The 21423-nt window shown below is 46.5% G+C and overlaps 1 protein-coding gene across 3 annotated transcripts in view; it reads right to left on the bottom strand.

Annotated features, from left to right (window-relative positions):
* LARGE1 (LARGE xylosyl- and glucuronyltransferase 1) overlaps positions 1–21423 on the bottom strand; it is a 494394-nt gene that overhangs the window by 259888 nt on the left and 213083 nt on the right. For all 3 annotated transcript variants that reach the window (XM_033117375.1, XM_033117374.1, XM_033117376.1), the window contains 2 exons: positions 15730–16031; positions 945–1027 (listed from right to left, as the gene is read on the bottom strand). In XM_033117375.1, coding sequence (XP_032973266.1) covers positions 945–1027; positions 15730–16031 — 385 coding nt within the window. The remainder of the gene's footprint in view (positions 1–944; positions 1028–15729; positions 16032–21423) is intronic.

The following is a 21423-nucleotide window of genomic DNA, read 5'->3' as shown; positions in this document are numbered from 1 at the left end:
AACAACGACGCGGGACAGGTGGTAACACTTCCAGGTGGAAGAGGAATCTATACTTTGTATGACTGTTTCCATGGGGATCCACTAGGGCCCATCGATATCACCTACACGTTAGGAAAATTCCGTTTCATATACGGCAGGACTTCCTAACGGTGAAAACCACCCAGCGGCAGGCCAGCTACATTGGAATAGAGTAAGCACCTTGCTGTAGTTTGCTGGGGCTGCCTAACAAAATACCACAGACCAGACAGAAAATACCACAGACTGGGGGACTGAAGCAATAGAAACTAATTTCTCACAGTTCTGGAGGCTGGAAGCCCAGGATCCAAGTGTCGGCAGGACTGGTTTGTTCTGAGGCTTCTTCTCCTGGCTTAGAGAAGGCTATCTTCTCCGTATGTCTTCTCATGGTCTCCCCTCTGTGTGAGTCTCTGTCCTAATCGCTCCTTATAAGGACACCCGTCCTCTGGATTAGGGACCCCACTATTGACCTCATGTAACTTAATCGCCTCTTTAAAGAACCTATCTCCAAATTCAGTCACATTCTGAGGTACTGGGGGTTAGGACGCCAAGAGACAAAGTTTAGGGGGGACACAATGCAGCCCATAACCCAACCTGTCGACAGGGACGTGTGAGCAGAGAGGCCTGATGCCTGTCAGATAAGGGAAGCCGATGAAGAAACTGAGGCATCAAACGTGGGGTGTCCTTGAAGGTGTCTTCAGGGTCTTAGAGCTGCAATTCTTAATATCGTGACACAGTACTTAAGCGTTGCTGCTAAACATCACTAACAAAAATAATCTCCCCAAGATTTCAACAAAAATTACATTTGGTGACACCAAATGTAATTTTTTACTGACGAGAAATGGTGCTCTTATTTCACCTTTCCCCGCGGAAACGCGCCAGCAGGCAGTCACACGTACCAGCCAGCAGAGTACAACAGTCGCGCTTACCTGTGAAACAGGACAGACTTGACCAACGTGACGACATCCCGGCTGGCATTATATCCGGCACAGACAATAGCAACGTGGATTGTCTGGGAAGCAAACAAAAACAGGGTGAACAGTTAGACAGATGGAAGAGGGGCTTCCTGGCGCATCCGACCACATGAAAAAGAAAAAAGGCCCTTATTTCTTGTTGGGATCATTAGAAACAAAGGGCACAGGCTGCAGCTATGCAAAATAACTCCAGACAGTTTTATTAAGGCCTTTTTAATTGGTTTATGGAGCTATCATCATTTGGAAACCATTAAGGCTCTTTTCAATTACATTTTGGGGACCAGAGATACAGCGGTGGCTCAAATAGGCAAATAGTGAGTCCCCTGCCCCCAAGCTAGGAGACAGTGACATCTGGTAACAAGAGAGAAGAAAGCAACATGCCCTGAAAGGATGAACTGGCAATGTGTGTCAGGATGGAGTAAACCTGGTAACAGGGCAAAGGGACGAATAAACACCTAGGGGCCGCAGCTGGGATAACACTCAAAGAACTGAAGCCTGGCAGAATTGAAGGCAACCTGACGGGTCAGTTCATTTAAGTCAGGGGTGTCCAAACTGCGGCCCACAATCCATGTTTTATTGGCCAGCAGCAAATTCCAAAAATATATTTAGTTTACTTAAATAAACCAGGTGAGGCAATACGTACTTCACCTCGAGTGAGTGGCCCAGCTGTTTGTGTGTTTTACCACACATGGCCCTTGGTGAAAAACGTTGAGAAAAGTCTGGACACCCCTGAATTCTAAGTAGTCAAAAGCATGGGCCCCAGGTATGAATGAATGAGCCCTGGCTCCATCCTTTAACCCAGAGTGACTCGGGGAAAGTTCCAGGGTCAGGTGACTCGTTGTGACACAAAGGTCACAACACACATCCTGAAGGACGGCATGGAGTACTGAGGAAACACAGGCTTAGAGAGGTTGGGTTCAAATTCTGAACAGATTCTGAAGCCTGCTGGTACATCAGACACACGCAAAAGGGTTTTTAAAATATTCCTCTGTTTCCTACCCCCCGTTTCAGACCAATTCACCCACAAGCTCTGATACCCAGGATCTTAAAACACCTTGCTAGAGGCACTGGTTCTCGACAGGGGGTAAGTCAGCCCTTTGTGTCCCCCACAACATTTTGACAGAGTCTGGAGTCATTTTTGGTTGTCACCTCTGGGGGTGTACAGGGCACTGGCATCCAGTGGGTACAGGCCAGAGATGCTCGTCCACATCCTACAGAGCACAGGGCAGCCCCACAACCGAGAACTATCCTGCCCGAAAGGTCACGATTGCTGCCGTCAGAAACCCTGTTTGTAGGAAGATGAAAGGGGCTTGGGAAAACCTCAGATCCCACGGAGAACCAATGTTACGTTCTCTCCGTCTTATTTATGCATGTGTTCCTTTCTCCACCTGTAAACTGATGCCTCCGAAAGATCCAGGATGAATGACTGTAATGTGGATGGAACTGTCGCCATTTAAATCATCCGGAACAGGAAATGAATAGGAAAAAAATGCCTGCACGCGAGAGACATAACCAGGAAGGGGACCGGAATGGGGGGAGAGCACATTAAATCAGGCTCTTTGGAATCACAAATATTTAAACACGAGGCCTTGGAGATATCAAACTTTGTCTTGGCGTCAGGGTTCAGGGACTTTTAAAAATGGGCCCATTAAGCATAAGCACAGGCGTGCACATTCTCAAACATTTTACATAATTTTCCAATCTCTTTCGTTTCATCCAATACACCTGCCACCATGAATAAATTCATCATGTAGAGTGCTGCCTGCTACCCAGGAGAGCAGAACATCGGAGTGTTGTGAATATGCTTTTGGGAGAGTTTCAGGCAGTCCACAATTTTGTGGGTACGGAGGAGAACGACAGGAGGCGGGGCAGGGGTTGGGGGTAGGAATGGGGAGAGTAGGGGACAGGGATGAACGGTCCTTGAAGAACAGAAATCGTCTCACCATGATAACTTTCGATTCTGGAGCTACGAAGACCAGGTTTTCAAGTTTCTCAATGTGGTGGCTTACAGATGGCCACAGCGACTTGGACACTCCTCCCACCAAAGGGAAGGATGGGTCTTAACGTCAGACTCTGTGACCACTGGCCTGCTCGTCAAGCCTTCCTCCCTATGCTGTATAGATGTCACACTTGCCTTACTGGCCACAAAGCCTGGATGCACGGGGGATGATGTTCTTATTTGTTCCTCTGGATTCCCTCTCTACCTTCTACAACATGCTCTGTGCCGAGGCTGACCTTTATAGACTGAATTTCTGGGTTCCCATTACTTCTGCTTTCTGGTTGAGTTTGGTCAACAGGAGGCCCCACAGGGCACCCTGAGGGCAGGAGGAAGGAGAGGTCAGGACCCCCTGCCCCCATTCCTGTCAGGGACTGTCTCCTACACTTCCAGTTCTTGCTGGCTTCCATAAGGCCCCTCACCTCCCAGCCCTCAGGCCCAGGGGTTTCCCTGGGAGCTTCCCATCCCTTGCTGGCTCCCCTTCACGCTGCCCATGCTTTTGGCCTGTATTAAACCCTTTCCACCTTTTTGGAGCATGCCTTCCGTTTCCTGCTAGGACCTGACCAATGCTGTGGCCCTTGCTCAGCATCGCATTTGTCCTGATGGCTGGAAAGGGAGCCCAGAAGACTTTGAAGCATTCACAGATATAGCCCTCATCCCTAAAGTGAAACAAGGCAGGAGGGCACCAATGTGCCGAACTTGACAATGTATAAATGGTATTAATACAGTTTAAGGAGCTTGACCAAGTTCTAGGACACACGGACCACAAGGCTCTTTCTAAGGAAGCCCGTACAATTTCCTGCTCGCTCCTTTTCGTCCTGAATATGGGCCTCTGCACATCTCATACTGCGCATCTCAAGCTACTCATGAAGAGTGAAGAAAGTGCCACAGCTGTGACCTAGGGTTCCTCCCCGATGCCGCTGGGGTGAGTGACCTTTACTTTTAGGACTTGCAGGAAGGATTCAGGCATGACAAGCAAGTCTCTGATGTGCCAGGAAAAATCCCCATGGGACTGTTGTCCCATACATGAATGCGGGGGGCAGAGAGAATGATCATTGTCCCAAAAGACATTCAGACCAAAGTGAGGGATGGCAGGCAAGGTATGGCCCCGACAGAAGTAAACACTCCGCCCAGCCCTGCTGCCCCAGCAACACCCCTAGCAGTCACCCCGAGGCCTGGTGTTCCCTTCGGGGCATTCTGCCTGGGAGCACAATTTCGGGACACCATCTCATACCAGAAGACTCTGGGAGTGGGAGTAAGGGGGAGACCTGATTTGAACACTAGCATCCAATGTGCTGTGAAGTCAGGCGCAGCCTGGATGCTGGACTGCAGCTGCAGACTTCTATGTGTGTGGGGGAGGGGGGGGGGGGAGACAGGGCCTCCCAGAGGACAGATGCTGCCCTGTGGCAGCTGGGAGAGGCGCACAGCTGGGGACAGAGGCAGGGATGATTTAGTGGAACAAACCCCACAAGAGTAAAGGGAGCTGGGGTGGAGCCGCAACTTGAAAGCTAAGCTGCTGAGTGACCTTGGAGTAGTCGAGCCTCAGCGGCTCGTCTGTAAAATGGGAATAAAAATGGACTCCCCGTTGGGCTGGGGTGAGGACCAGACAAATGCACGCAGGAAGGGGCACCTCATGAACTGACATTTCTTCACGTTTACGGCATGCACAAACATTTCTCATCTGTATGATGGGGACATACTGCTCTTTACCCGCAAGGGGTTGTTGAGGACCTGGAGTAAGTGGTTCTCAAACTGGGACAGGCATCAGAATCCCTGGAGGGCTTGTTAAAGGAGTGCTGGGTCCCTCCCCCAGAGCTCCTGACTCAGGGGTTTGGGGAGGGAGCCTCAGGACTACCTGCATCCAGGTAATACTGGTATTGTGGGACCAGGGACCACACTTTGAGAACCACAGCTCTGTCTAAAGCACTTAAGGAGTGTCTCAGGTAAAAACTCGACAGATGTTAGCTGCAATTAAGGGGAGAGGGTACGAGGAGGAGTGTTCACAGAATCTATTTCCAATACCTCTCCTATGGAGAGCACCTCGTCCTCCTTCACTTGTGTAAAGCAAGTAAAGGTAGCACATATCTTCCAGCTACCATCACTCTCCCAGGCCTTGGAATTTACGAGTCTTCCAGGGGAGGAAAAAGCAAAGGAAAGAGAACTAGGGATGCAGGCTTCCACGGTGTGCAATGAACGAAGGCCTGGAAATCCGGAGAGCTGGATGAGGACCCCAGCTCTGCCTCTGGCTGGGGGACCTTGGGCAAGTTACTTAACCTCTCTGATAGTCAGTGACTCCTCTGTAAAAGAACGGATTCAGAATGTCTATACAGAGTTTTCCTAAGAGCCAGGGTTTTCTAAGATCCTAGATGAAGAAAGTGAGACACAAAGCAGCCAAGTTTGCCTGACTCAGCCAGTCGGTGGCCAGGGGTAGAATTCAGCCCTGCCTTTAAACCCACACTATCCCGTCTCAATAAAACACATCTTTAACTATTAAAAATTTTTAAAAATGCATTGCTAATGTGACATTTAAAATCACCATACAAGCCTCTAGGGCACCTCTACTCTCCTGGGAAACCACCGATCGAATTCTATCTATTTGCTATAAATACTGAATCACAGACCCAAAAGACAGTTATTTCAACCCTGCAGGAAACAGGAGACACCTCCTGACTATAACGGAAGCCAAAGTCATCAGGGGCTCTGCAAGGGGCAGGTAGGACTGCAGGGGTGATCGGGCCCAGTGTGAGCTCAGGATGGGCCAAACCTCCAGGGGGGCCCCGAGTGCCTCCTCCAGAGTCAAGTCCAAAAAACGAACAAGAGATGAATCACTTATCGACATTCCCCATCCTGAATATCTCCAGCCTGCATTGGGACTGATTTGCTTGTGTTATGAAGGATATCATAAACTGAGGAATCCGAAACCCAAATGTTTCAAAGAAAACATATGGACTGTGAGACCGATTTGGGGTGGGTCAACAGAAGCTGAATTGGTAGGACAGACCCATGTTTGAGGCAGGCGGGTTGTCCCAATACTGCCTGATATTTTCCCGTGGCAGCTGCCATGTGTTGCACTCTGACGTACGGGGCCTCTGGCTGGCTGACCCAAAAAGTCAACACACATTGAATCATTCTACAAATGTGAACTGAGCGCCTACTGTGTGCCAGCTCAGTTGTAGGTGCTGGGGGTACAGCAGTGAGCAAAAGAGATCAAATCCTTGCCCCTACCATGGGAGCTGACATGCTAGTAGCAGGGCACAGATAACAAACAGATGTATATTTGATTAAAATACATAGCATGCTGGATAATGAGAAGTCTAGGAAGAAAAATTAAGCTGGGGCAGAAAAGGGTCTGTGTGGGGGTGGGTGAGTGTAGGGCGAAGCTTTTAAAGTGGGGTTGTCTGGGCAGCTATCACTGAGAGGTGACACTGCAGCAAAACTCTGAAGTCAATGAGGGAACGGGTCTTTTAGGTATCCAGGTGCAGCACACGAGGCAGTGGACAGAACCCTGAGATACCATTCGTTCAAACTTGCCTTTTCCTTTGTGTGAGGACAGAAACCATGGGCGGGCTCAGAGCAGAGCAACAGCATGATCTGACTTTTATTTTAAAAGTCAGATGCCAGTTGAGAACACACTCAGTGTGTAGGGGGTGGGAGGCAGGGGTGGGAGCAGGGGAGCAAGCAAGGAAGCAGAGAGAACAGTCAGGAAGCTACTGCAATAACCCAAAGTGGTGGACACTGTGCCAGTCGGCCCAAATGCCCCTCTGACGAGGTACGTGTTGCCCTGAGTTGCTCGGAGTGCTGTTGGCAGGTAGCCATGAGCTGTCACACCTGCAGGAACTGCCTCGTGGCAGCGATCCACCCTTTGAGGTCATTGCCTTCTTGGGATGGCCACATCCAATGAACTCCACCGTATCCTCAGGTGCTGGCCCCGTGGACACGCCTTCACAGTCTACACGAGAAACTGCTTCACAAGCACAGTAAGCAAGAGGTGATATGGGACAGGGAGGTCGTGGTGGAAGTGAGAAAGGGCCAGATGATGCAATGCTTTCAAAATCCTTTGGGATCCGTTAGTTGGCAGTCGGCTTCTCCAGGGGAGGAAGCACAGTACCACATGTATTGAGATTTACAACCTGTGGCGAGGATGTGGAGAAGTTGGAACCCTTGTGCACTGTTCCTGGGAGGGTAAAAAGGTGTAGCCGCTATGGAAAAAAGAGGATGGCGCTTCCTAGAAAAATCAAAAATGGAATTATCATATGATCCAGGAATCCCACCTCTGGAGATATATATATATATATATATATATATATATATATATATATATATATACACACACACACACACACACATATATATGTGTGTGTATATATATCTACAAAAGAACTGAAAGCAGGATTTCAAAGAGATATCTGCACACTCATATTCACAGCAGCACTATTCACAAGAGCCAAGAGGTGGAAGTAACCCAGGGTCCATTGTCAGATGAATGGGTAAACAAACTGTGGTCTGCACATACGGTGGAATATTATTCAGCCTTAAAAAGGAAGACAATCCCGTCCCACACTACAACATGGATGAACTTTGAGGACATTATGCCAAGTGAAGTAAGCCAGTCACAAAAAAACAAAGGCTGTAGGGTCGCACTTAGATGAAGTATCTAAAGTAGGTAAATTCATAGAAACAGAAACGCTGGTGTTTGCCAGAGACTGGGGGAGGGGACAACGGAGACTTAGTGTTTGATGGGTACAAAGCTGCAGTTTTGCAAGATGCAAAATTTCTAGAGCTCTGTTGCACGACAACGTGAATGGCACACTTAACACTACGTGGACGGTACACTTGAAAACGTCTAAGGGGGTAAATTTCACATGGTTTTGCTTTACCACAATTAAGAACAAGTAAGATTTGTAACGTGGGTCTGCACTTTTTAGCCATGCGGCCTTGCTAAGCCTAAACGTTCTTATGTATAAAATTAGAACGATTAAAATGACTTCCTGAGCCAACTACCATATGGAAAGTGCAGTGTCTGGCCCCTAATACGTACACAATAAATGAGAGTAAATATGATCTGTATCGTTACCGTCAACAGCCCTGCCCCCACCTTCCATGGTGTTCACGGATCAAGCCGGATGACTCAGCACGCTTTCTTATTTCTGTAACGTGCCCCTAGTTTACGAAACCCTGGTGCACCACTCCATGTATCAAATTCCTCCCCATCTTTGAAGATATACTGTGTTTCCCTGAAAGTAAGACTGAACCGGAAAATAAGGCCTAGCATGATTTTCTTCTGGATGACATCCCCTGAACATAAGCGCTAATGTGCCTTTTGGAGCAAACCTTAATATAAGACCCGGTTTTATTTTCGGGGAACCACGGTAATACCAGCTGTTGGGACCTCAGTTTCTTCATTTATAAAAAAGGGGTAATGAGTATGTCAACTTACAGGGTTGTTAGATTAAGTGAGAAGATTCATGTAAAGGGCATAGAGCCTGGCGTCCTGTAAGTAGTCAATACGTGTCAGTAATCACTACTAATAGTATTATTGTAAGACAGTTTATAACATGGTAAGGCTCTACACTCAAGGCGTTAGGCCTTAAATACTCCCAAAAGTCAGGCACAAGGTTCCTCCGTTCCACCCTCACTCCCACTCCCCATCACGTCAGAATTGGCATAATCTTTCCCTCATTGTTGCAAGGAGAGCTTTCAGAGCTGCTCAGCCCCTCTGCTCTGTCAAACGTGGCTGCCTCTCTCCTCTTCACATACAAGAGAGCAGAAGACACAGGAACAAGGAAACAAGCCACCAGAATCCATCACCTGGGCCACGGTAGCAACTACACAAAATTAGGAGACCCTTTATTTTTCTCTGCTTTAGTTTCAACATCGTTAAATCGAGAAGGCTGCATCTTGCTGGTGGTTGCTGTTGGCACATTTTCCAAAATAAATTTTACGAGACAGTGCAATATGTAAAGCAGATCAAGGGGTCTGGATAAGCACAGGTCTGTTCTGGAATAAGCAACGACAGGAGGCTGCCAGACACAGAGCCCCTTCTACGACCACAGTGTGGTAGCCAGCCACCAAGACTGTCCCAAAAGATCCCTGCCAGCTGGGAGTCATGCCCTCCTGTAAACTCTCCTACACCATCAGAGCTGATGAACTTGGCAGAAGCCATGGCACATGAAGTCCAAGGGCAGGTCATACAAGTGACTGGTTTCTCTCAACAACAAAAAAACAAACAACCCAGTTGAAAAATGGGCAGAGGACCTGAAGAGACATTTCTCCAAAGAGGACATACAAATGGCAAATAGACATATGAAAAAATGCTCAACATCACTAATCATCAGAGAAATGCAAATAAAAACCACAATGAGATATCACCTCACCCTAGTCAGAATGGCTATCATCAACAAGACAAATAGTAACAGGTGTTGGAGAGGCTGTGGAGAAAAAGGAACCCTCATACACTGTTGGTGGGAATGCAGATTGGTGTAGCCACTATGGAAGGCAGTGTGGAGGGTCCTCAAAAAATTACGAATAGAATTACCATATGACCCAGCAATCCCTCTCCTGGGTATCTACCCAAAAAATCTGAAAACATTTATACATAAAGACACGTGTGCTCCAATGTTCATTGCAGCTTTGTTTACGGTGGCCAAGACGTGGAAACAACCAAAATGTCCTTCGATAGATGAATGGATAAAGAAGTTGTGGTATATATACACAATGGAATACTATTCGGCGGTAAGAAAAGATGATATAGGAACATTTGTGACAACATGGATGGATCTTGAGATTATAATGCTAAGCGAAATAAGTCAGACAGAAAAAGCAGAGAACCATATGATTTCACTGATATGTGGTATATGGACCAAAAACAACAAAACAACAAGACAAACAAATGAGAAACAAGAACTCATAGACACAGACAATAGTTTAGTGGTTACCAGAGGGTAAGGGGGGAGGGGGTGGGAGATGAGGGTAAGGGGGATCAAATATATGGTGATGGAAGGAGAACTGACTCTGGGTGGTGAACACACAATGGGATTTATAGATGATGTAATACAGAATTGTACACCTGAAATCTATGTAATTTTACTAACGATTGTCACCCCAATAAAAAAAAAAGTGACTGGTTTCGGCCTTGTTCTGCTGGACACTTGCTCTGGGGAGAGCTAGCTGCTATGTTATAAGAACACTCAAGCAGTCCTAAGGAACTGAGGCCCTCAGCCCTGCCAGTGGACTCCTTGGAATCAGACCTTCCAACCCCAACCCAGCCTATAGATGACTGCAGCCCCAACAGACATCCTAACTACAACCTCACACGAGATCTAGAGCCACAACCCCAACTAAGCTGCTCCCAGATTCCTGATTTTCAGAAGCTGCATGAGATAATCAATACTTCTCGTCATGAAGCAATAAATAACTTAGCCTTGGAGAGGGCACCTAAGATGCCACAATGGGAGCCAGGGCTCCCTGAAAATTCACTGCGTATAAGAAATCTTACCAGGCTCCTTCCATCTACAACATTCCCTATTTCCGAGCCTGACATTTAGGGAAGATATTTTAGTGGATCTGCATGCTTGAAGGAGCCCCAAAGAGGACATATGAAGTTAACAAAATGTGAGGCCAAATTCTGCAACAGTATCTTCCAATAGCAACGTGGTGTATGGGAAGATTGCAGGCAAACCCCTCCTCTACTGCTGAGTTATGTAAAATCCTGGAAGATGAAGTAAAAACAAGGAAACAGATCACATAGCTCAAAATGCTGGGGGTTAGTTGGGGCCCGGAAAACGCAAGTGAGAGGTGTCAAGTTTTATAAACATAAGGCTTCAAGCAAAATGGTAAACCCCTACGGAGCTAACGAATTCTGCCACAATCTGGAAGGAAACTGAAAACAACCCAACTTCTTTTAAAAGAACAGACACATCCTTGCTTAGACCTACTGAGAAATGATTATATTTATGGGGTTGCTATGACCCCCAAGGTGAATGATGATCCCCAATCATGACTGGTCACCCTGAAGCCTTGTGAGATGAGGTACCTGCCAGGTACAGATAAGCACTGGGGCTCTGCAGCTGACGGGACTGTGGGTCCCAGGAGCAATAGTTCACAGAGCGTTTAGCACAGTGCTTTAAAGCGGAAGTTCTGAAGCAAACTGCTTAGATTTAAATGTGAGGTCTACCTCTTCGTGGCAGTGTGACTTTGCAATAATTATTTGACATTTAGTAGTTTTCTAATCTGCAAAAGGAAGCAAGTATGTTGTAGGGAAGAAATTAGATGTTTTATATAAGTTTTAGCATAGTGTCTGCTATACTTTTAAGGTTGAGTTACTGTTAACTTTTATTACTATTAAATTACTACTAAAAAATAAAGTTCAAAGCGTGGAGAAGAAGGAAAAAGAGCTACTTCCTTAAAGGTGGGTACCATCAGGGTACCATTCAACCTGACTTTCCATAGTAACAATATCAGTTGCTGCCATTTTAAAGTATATCCACAAATTCTTTGACATTCCTCCCATTGAGGAATGGGATGTGTGTTTCTACCCCCTTGGTACTGGGTGGGCTATTGTAACTGTTTCAACTAACAGACTACCCTAAAAGCACAGGTGACTCTAGGTGACTTCTGAGGCCAAGTCATAAAAAGCGCTTCCATTCTGCCTTGCTCACACAGGATTACTGGTACATAAAACCTTCCGCTGTCTGAGAAGCAGCCGACTGCCCCGGAGATGCCAGGTTGAGAGGAAGGCCAAACTAGCCATGCGGAGAGATCACATGAGTCTACAAAGGGAAAGAGATGCTGGGCCCGCCCCCATTGCTCCAGTCCTGCACTGTTCCAGCTCCAGCCAGCCACAAACGAAGGACAACTGTACGAGGGCCCCCAAACCAGAACCGCTCAGCTAAGGTCTTCCCAAACCCCTGACCCACAGAAACTATGATAGCTAATAAAATGACTGGTGCTTTCTGTCACTAAGATTTAGGTGACTTGTTAGACAGCAATAGGGAACTGGAATATCCATAATAAGTATATGTGACACTCATATAGAGTTAGTTACCCACCAGCTATCTCATTTGATCCTTCCTATTGCACTGGCAAAAACATATTCTCATTTTATAATGATGAAATCGACTCCAAGGGAGTACCCAAATAGCCCAAGGTCACATGATGCACGAGTGGCAAAGCAAAGATTCCTGGTCAGAACTCTGACTCCAACTCCAGTGATTTTTCTGCTGTACCATCACTGACCCCCAAAGTAGGCCAGAACCAGACATGCAAGAAAAATACACATATCTGTACACACAAAGGCACAAGGCGAGATCACAGAGGATCGTTCTGCTCCCTGTCTCACAAAAACCAGCCCCTCACTGAAGCAGCAGTGCCCTGACAACAGTGACGCAAGGAAAAGAGGGGCAGGTCCTTGAAAAGCACATAATTAGGAAATGATAAGGGGGCACAAGGACACTTGAGGGACCGTTGTTTCTATCACCAGATAGCTCAGCTGACAGCCTGGGCATCATTACAGAAGAGGTTTCAGAAATACTTGTCATACCCCGAGAAATTTCAGTGCCACAAGAGATGAGGGTGACATCCCTGGCTACGAGGCCCTGCAAGTGACAGTGTGTCAAGACTAGCTCCAGCACTTGTAACCATGGAGTGTCATGATGAAGGGAGGCTTCTATTTCGACTCTCCATGGACTGACATTTCTTGTTCGCCTCTACGGCTTTTTTACTAAAATCTTTACAGACACCAAATGATAGAGACTGACGAAGTACACGGCTAATGGGTATGAAGCCAGCATCTCAAGGTAAATGTGCACCCAAAGTAGGTGCCAGCAGGTCAAGATTTTCAAATTGATCCATGGAAGATGTGAAGAGGACCAGGAGTTCTTCACAGATAATTTTTTTTTTTTTACCAAAAATCACTTAAGGGTCTCAGAAGTAACATTATCAATTAATAAAGAGAAAGAGAAAACCAAGCGAAATCTAATTCTCAGGTGTAAGTCAAAAGACTAAAAAATATGTTACAGTAACAATCAGAAAATCTGAATTCCTATTTTGCTACATTATCTTTGCTACATTATCAAAGAGCTCAAGCATAAGGAGAACCCCATTCTTTACTTATGTGTACGTTCAAGCAGTGGTTTCCAAACAGTCTCCATTATCTCAGAAACACTTGGATAGATCTTTTTTTAATACTCATATTTATTCTTGGGACCTATTCCCAGAGATTCTCAATTAGTAGGTCCCATGATTACGCATTTTTGATACGTAATTCTAATGTACCACCAAGTGTGGGAATCACCCAGGCACAGAATGTTCACTGCAATTGTAATATCTGTTCTCTGTAGTAGCAGAACTCCACCACGTTAGTGGAGAACATGGCTTCCTTGAATAAAATCTATCTTTTCCAGGCTCCCTTGCAGCTATCTGGCAGTTGAGGTAGTCTTGCAAGAAACTGCTGCCATGGAGTCCGAAAAGAAACTGACTGTGAACTTTATAAGACATGTACTTCAAGGAAGGTGAGAAAACCCACCTGCATGCTGCTTCCTTCCGGGCAACTGTAATGTGAATGACGTGACTGAAGCTCTGTCATCTCACAGTCCAGTCACTATGGATGGTGAGATGACCTTGAGAATATCAGTTAAGGAGACTGAGTGAAAGATAAAGGAAGCCTGCGTCCCCCACACTGATATCCCTACACTAAAAGGCCTCCAGATTTATTGAACAAAAAGAGAAGTAAGATGCAAAGCCATTTAATCCCTGTTACACTCACCCCCCTCCCTTTTTTCTTTTCCCTCTTCCTTTCCTATTTTTCACATCAATGCTTCGTCGGTTCTTTAAGTAGGCCTGAGTCATAACAATGTAAATACACTCAAGGAAAAAGAAATTCTCCCTCGGGGCCTTCCCACCTAGTTAGCAGGGTTCCATCACTCACCCCAAACTGACACCATGACCCTAACCTGAGAGCAGAGAACCTGCAAGAAATCAAATCTTTATCTAGGCAAGACTAGAAGCCCCCAAAATTAGAGTTCTCCCCAGACTAGCCTAGACCGAGGTAATCTCTTAACATGGCTGAGTCCCCATTTTCAAAGATGTAAAATAGAGATGTTTAATAATATAGGCCACTGTCAGTGGTTATGGAAGAATAAATGAGATTAGGCCTGGCATGTAGTCAGGGCTGAATAAACACGCAGCACTGAACACCTCCTGATATTTGCACTTCTCTATTTGTTTGTCATCGCTTCCTCCAATTCCCACCTCAGAATATAAGAACCAGAAGAAAGGGAGTTAGTCTCTTCTTCGTTCAGTCCCATTTCCCAGCACAGAGAACAGTGTGAGATACACAACACAGGCCCACTAAATATTTGTTGAATGAATGAATGAATGAATGAAAGAAAATTCAGTGCAACCACTTGCTGCCGAGGTTCGCTGCGCTTGCCTAACTAACCAACTCACCATGTCCTGAATGCTTTCCTGCTCTGACAATGCTTTGCTTCATATTTTTCCTACTCACACGTCCATTCCTGAATGGATATCCTCCACCTACCTTTCTCCAACCTCTCCACCACTCCACACTTCAACCAGGTTTGAGAAGCCATGAGAAACCCTACTCCTCACTTGCCACTGACCTTCCACAGAATCGAGTCTACATCACTCAACAAGCCCTACCTACGTTACCTTGTGCCAGGCAGTATATCACCAGTATTAGTAACAATCCCATTCGTGTAAAGAGCAGATTACAGTTTGCAAAGTGTCTTCTCTTCAGGGAGTTGGAAGTCTAACATTCTGAGCATGTGGCCAGAAAATGAAATCAACGGCAGGTAATACCTGTATCTAACTAAAAATAATAAAAGTTGCCCTTAATTGAAAACATACTATGTACCAGGTACTATTCGTGGCTTTAGACGGCCATGCCATTGAATTCGCACAATTATTCTGCAAAGCAGGTAGTATTTTCTCAAGTTTACTGGTGAGACATCCGAAGGTCCAAGAGGTTAGGTAATTTGCTCAAGCACTCGGAGTAGAACCCACCAAAGCTGGGCTATGAACTCAGGCTTGTGTGTCTCAAAATGCCTTGGTTTTAACAGGGATGCTGTAATTCCTGTCCAAGGGAACTGGAAGAAGCAGGAAACGAGTGAGTGAGTGAGTGAGTGTTGTGTGTGTTCAGTACACACATGAGCACTGCTGAGAGGCGTGAGGGGCTATGGGAAGAGAGGGTTGGTAAGTTTTCCAAGTGTCTAAGGAATTACTAGAAAAACAAAGCATACTCTAAAGGGGGGAGGGGACGATATTAAGTCATAAAAGTTCAAATCACTGCCTCAGACAAGCGACAATTCCCTTGTTCTGAATTTCAGAATCTGTTCATAAAACGAGAATGCGGCCCAAGGGAGCTGCCCAACTCCAGGTGCCATGTTCACTCTGTAGTTTAAGAAACAGGGCTCCCCAGGATGACACCGAGGCGTGGAAACCCTGAGCATGTCCAAATGAACCACAAAAGGAACAAGCAGTACGTTGCATCAGTTGGCTCCTCTCAGTATCTCTATGATACAGGCCTTCTTATCCCCATTTTTTAGATGGCAAAACCGAGGCTCGGAGAGGCTAAAGGATTACTTAGGCCATACAGCAAAATCAGCGGCCACCTCAGATTCACACCCAGGCCTGAATCAGGAATGCAAGCTTTTTCTAGGCACCTGGAGGGGCTTCCAGGTTGTACTGGTAAGAGATGGGGGCAGTTGGACTCCAGGTACTCTTTACCTCACACTTTTCCACAACCGGCTGCTGTCCACACTCGGAGCTGTTGCCCGCCACGATGCCAGCGCGAAGGTTCTCGCTGTCCCCAGTACCCTCCTCCATGGAGTAGGTCTTCGAGTGGTTGCCCCGGCGATGGCCTGGGGCCCGGCCTTGGGCCAGGCTGAGCTGCCTGCGGAGGGCACGGTTCTCCTCCTCCACCTCGCGTACACGCACCTCCAGGCTCTCACGCTCCCGCTGGCTGGAGGCCGTGTACCGGGGACTGTGTGGCTGGGATTCCAACGGAGACAGAGACACTGGCTTCCCATCTGAGGGTATGGAAAGACCAGGGAAGAGTTAACCAGGCATGAAACACACCCCAGCCCCTCCACATACCCTGACATCCACTGCAACATACGTAGACAGGTTCCTTTCACAATCCTATTTACAAGGGAAAGCAGATGGAAAGTGAATTACAAATAAATGCATCCAGACTGAACTGGGAGCAAAGTTGCGAACAGAATGACTTATTACGGTGATAAAAACTAACATGCTGTTTAGAGAAGACAATTATAATATAATTTTTCCTAATTAAATGCACTGTCTTCTCTTTCCTTCTTGGCATGCTACTAGATATATTCTTGTTATCAAATGCATTATGGATATGAAGGAGAAGGAAAAGGACGAAGAGGAGCAGGAGGAGGTGGGGCAGGAGGAAAACGGGAAGGAGAAGGGAGGGGAAAAGGAGTCGGAGGAAGAGGAAAAGAGCAAAAAAGAAATATTAATAATGACTAAGTTTATTCAGATCTTCCTATGTGAACTATTCATCCTTCCAAACTGTTTCAGAAGTACCACCTCCCAGGGGAAGCCTTCAAATTCCAATAAAATATCCTTCAGCATATTCCAAGAGTATTTTGTACGTAAGTGCTAAAAAACCCCAAACAACCATGTACCTGTCGAACAGTATTTGGTAAATTGTTTCATCAAATGTTTCCTATGAAGATTGGGAGTTCACTAAGAACAAAGCCTGGGTCTAACTTCTCTTTGTGGTAACACGTCATAATGTCTGATAAATGCTGGAAGGGTGGATGCACGTGTCTATGCCAAGAGTAAAATAATTAAGGGCAACAAGGAAGAAGAAAATCAGAGTGTAATCGATCTCCAAGTTTTCCCAGAAAAGCAGTTACCACTAAACTGAGTGCCAGCAACACTCCATTGAACGATCATACATGGAGCTGGTAAGAAGATCTCCCAAGGTCACACAACCAGAATGCAGTGGGGTCAGAATTCTTGTGCCCAGGTCTTTCTTATGCCCAAGCCTATATACTTTCTATTTAAATGCAGTTTTGTAATAGGCTATATGTAGCATCACGAATTTAAAAAAAAATTACTACTGCAAAACCCCCATCTCCCAAAGATGCTGACTCAGCATACTACCTGTGTGCAGTAGGCGCTCAACGCATGCCTACTGTGGAGGAGCCCCAGCAACAGAACACACACCCACAGCTATTGTCCCTCTTGTCCTACGCTGCAGAAATCCCAGCTTCAGCTAGCTACCCCACTACCCAGCGGCTGCCTCAGAGACTACTAAGAAAAAAAATTACATCTCCTGCAAATTGCCCTCTCAGCCGCCTGCCAAAAAAACCTCCTCTTTTTTCATACTTGGAGTTTTTCTCCTTCCTGCTCAGATCCCACTGAGCTTCCAAACTGTCCCAGAGAGTGTGTGACTCACAAAACTTGAGGATCAAAGAATGTGGTGAATTACACCCTGCAGGTTTCACCCATGCTGCGTACTGCAGCGCCACTGCCCAGGGCTTTTTGATGTGTCTTTGGGCCCTTCGCAAACACGACTCCTTTTTTCCCCTCTTAATCTCACCTCAGGGTTAAACTCCGAGCTCCTGGTCCTCTCCTATCAATGCAGCAAATGTGACTCACTGAGTTCTACTGCCCAGGACGACAGATCAAAGGCCAAGCCGAGTGTGCAGGGACGTGAAATCACACAGGTTGATTAGAGTCGCACTGTCACGAAGCTAGGCAATTACATGCTCCAACTGTCACGCAGGGTGTCAGGCGGGGTCTCTGGTCCCGCTCCCCACATAAGAACGCAGGATATGTGGGGCCAACGAGGCCAAAAAGGAACACCCACGGAGCCATAGATGGGGGAGTCAGACCACTATATTCTCGCTGGCGGCATCCCCCTCTCGCAATCCGCGCTTGCCAGCTCAGCCACCATCTTCTTGCTAGCCCCCATTTGCTGCTAGCATAGCCACAGCAGTTATATTAGTGGCCAATGGCTCACTGGTTACAGCTGACGGCCAACTAGCCACAGCTGATGGCCATCCAATCACAGTTGATGGCCATTTACTACCTGAGCCAGCACCTTTCCACGTGAGGCCGAGAGCCTGGAAACTGCACTCCTGGCTCTGTCCGCACACCGACCCAGGCTGTTGAAACCAGTCTCCCTGTTTGGTCAAATCAAATTAGTTCCACCGAGAATGAAAAAGAATAAGCAGCTAACAGCAATCATGTTTTCTCACTGGCATCAATTCTACGAGCACGGGATGGGAAAAGATGAGTATCTAGCCCTGGCAGTTGGCAGAGTTGTGCTTTGTGTAGCACCTGTGCCGTGCTGGGGGCTTCACGCTGTGGATGTCCTAGGTTTCCACAGCACATGCAGGTGGCAATTGGTGTTCCTATTACGGATGAGGAAACTGAGGCTCTACAAGCTGAAGCTGTGTTCCCATTATGGTGCAGTGGGATTAGAATCAAGGTGAGTTAGAGATACAGGTGCTCTGGGGTCCCGGGGATCCTTCTTTCTCATGAATGGACTTTAGAACAACTGGATAGGAACCCAGGAAACTCTGGAAGTCCACCAGGGGGATCCCAGAATATCTGGAAAATTAACAACAAACAGGACCTATAAGTTTGTTCCTCGGAGGACTTACTTAAATACCCTGAGCTTCAGGATTCCTTTCTGTGAAATGGGAACAGCCTGCTGTGTAAGGGGGTCAAGAGTGATCAGAGGCTTAAGAAACCAAAATGCAAAGCACTGAGCACTGTGTCTGACTGGGCGGCACTCGGACTAAGGAAATTCCTCTAAACCCCTTTCCAGTGGGGCTGGGTGATATTATAGCTAAAATGAGTTGATGCTGTTAAAAAGTTTTCTAAACACGGGTCTGTTCTCTGCGTGGTCTGTGGGTGCAAATGGCCCAAAAACTTTGGCTTCCTTTGAAATGTGGCTTCTGAACCGTCTTGCTTTTAGCCTTACGCAGGTCCAAGTTCATCCAAGGGCAAAATGGAGGAGCAGGCAGGCTTCCCACGGTGGCCTGATCACCTCCCCTAGCTCTTCTCCAGAATGCCCCACATTTTACATGTTGGTGAGAGAAGTAAATCGTAAGTCTTTGCTTATGTGATTATAAATAAAGGCATCAGTATGTAATCATACTTCCAGGGGTACTGGAGGGTAAATGCTATCCCGTATCCATTTCTACCCTTCTTAGAGCCCAAATGGTTTTCACCAAACTTAGCTCTCAAAGACTTCCAGGGGTTGTCTGCACTTTAAAACTCTGTAGATTTGTCACCCATGAAGACATACAAAATAGTGAATGCCAGACCTCAAAGAGAGGAACCCATATTGGAAAAGACAACACTTGTGCTGTGCCACGTACCTGGCTCCTAAGAAATGCTCCATAAATGGTGGAATCCTAATTTCTGGTTTGTGTGTTTGTTTTAAAGATAACTGATCTTGAGCTGGCCCCTTCTTCTTCCTCAGCCAGTTCCCGCTTCTGAAAGGCGGTGGTGATGATGTGCTCCAGGCCCCTCCTGACCCTAACTTCCCACACCCACTGTACAGATGGGCCCTGCGTCTCACCTGGCTGACTGATCCCAATGCTGCAGGGACAGAAGGTGATACAAATGGGGCCTGTTGCTCTGCCATGTTCACAGCTCATCCTACTTTTATTCATCCTAACTCTCACCTTTGCTCCTGGACTACTCAGCTCTCTGGTTCCAGACCTTTGTTCCGCCTTCTCCTAGCCTTCTGGGGGGGTGGGGGGCGGCATGGGGCAGGGGAGAGTTAGGGCAGCAAAAGGCTGGCCCCCAGATGTGTTCTGTACTTCTCTGTGACATCTTACAGGCTCTGGTCTCTCCCGGGAACATTTCCCTGCTCTGTGCACAGATCGCCATTATAAAGCCCATCACACAGGATTGTTGGCCTGTGAAAACAACTATGCCAGTATTTCTCAAAGAAACAGTGGTGAAGAAAGGTGCCCCCCCCCCAAATCCATCATGGTTAAAAATGTGGCCTTAATACACATGTCAAGTACATCATTTGCCCCACATGTAATTTTTCACTTGAATTCAACAAATTCATCTATACACTGCTCATCAAAACAAGTCTACCAATCACATGCTTGATGCATGTCCAATTGCTCTAGAAGATTCTAAATGTCTACTCTCAATTTCCATACTCATTTTGTTGTTGATCAATAACAGTTTGAGGACCGTGATGGTTCAATTTATGTGTCAATCAGACTGGGCCACGGGGTGTCCAGATATGTGGTCAAATATTGTTCTGGGTGTTTCTGGGTGAGATTAACATTTGAATCAGTAGATTGGGTAAAGCAGATTGCCCTCCCTAATGTGGGTGGGCCTCAACCAAACAATTGAAGGCATGAATAGAACAAAAAGGCTGACCCTGACCCAAACAAGAGAGAATTACTCCTGTCTGACAACCTTCGAACTGGGACATTAGTTTTTTTCTCTGCCTTCGTCCTTGAACTGAAACACGGGCTCTTCCTGGATCTTGAGCCTGCCGGCCTTCAGACTAGAACGATACCATCGGCTCCCCTGGGTCTTCGGGTCTCCAGCTTGCCAACTCAGCCTACAGACCGTGAGACCTGACCATCTGCATAACCAAGTGAGCCAATTATGTATAACAAATCTCTTCACACAGACACACAGACACACAGACACACACACACACACACACACACACACACACACACCCTATTGGTACATTTCCTTAGAGAACACTGACTAACACGGGGAACAACAACAATTTGTAGGTCACACAGAGTGCCACTGCCCCATACCTGGACTCTTTATCCCCAGGGCCTGGCACACGGCCTGTACTTAACAAAAATCTGAATAAGGGATGAACGAAAGGACAAGCATCTAGAGGTAAAAAAAGAAGAAGAAAAAAGTCTAGCAAATCTTAAACTATCAGTTACTTAAAAAGTGACCTCATTATAATATTCAATGCTGCGGAAGAGGGACGGATAACCAACAAAAGCAAACAAATCAAGTAGAGTCATAAGAGCGTGGGATTTGGAATGAGAAAGGAATGAGTCTGAATTATAGTTCTGCCACTTACTGATAAATACCCTTAGGCAAAGTACCTAATTTCTCTGTGACTCAGTGTTCCCACATGTAACATGGGGGACACTGGTGCGTGTGCAAGCACCAGACCTAATCAGAGTTGACACTCAAATTTCCCCTTTCCGCCCACCCCATCCCACCAATTCTGAAGGCAGGACCCATAAAAACAACAGCAAACAGGACCCCTCATTTCTGAGCCCCTTTTACCTTTGCTTCTCTATTTCCTTTCCTCAGGGTTTCTATTTTGTTCGCTATATTATTCCGTCTATTTGTACACATGGCCCAGCTCTGTCACAGAATGCCTACATGTGTTGATCTGTAGTTCAGCCCACTTGGGAGTTG

The sequence above is a fragment of the Rhinolophus ferrumequinum genome, chromosome 10 (assembly GCF_004115265.2).
Source record: "Rhinolophus ferrumequinum isolate MPI-CBG mRhiFer1 chromosome 10, mRhiFer1_v1.p, whole genome shotgun sequence".
In the NCBI taxonomy this organism is placed as follows: Eukaryota; Metazoa; Chordata; class Mammalia; order Chiroptera; family Rhinolophidae; genus Rhinolophus; species Rhinolophus ferrumequinum.
Note: the sequence above shows the minus strand (reverse complement) of the source record. Positions and strands in the feature narration are given on the sequence as shown.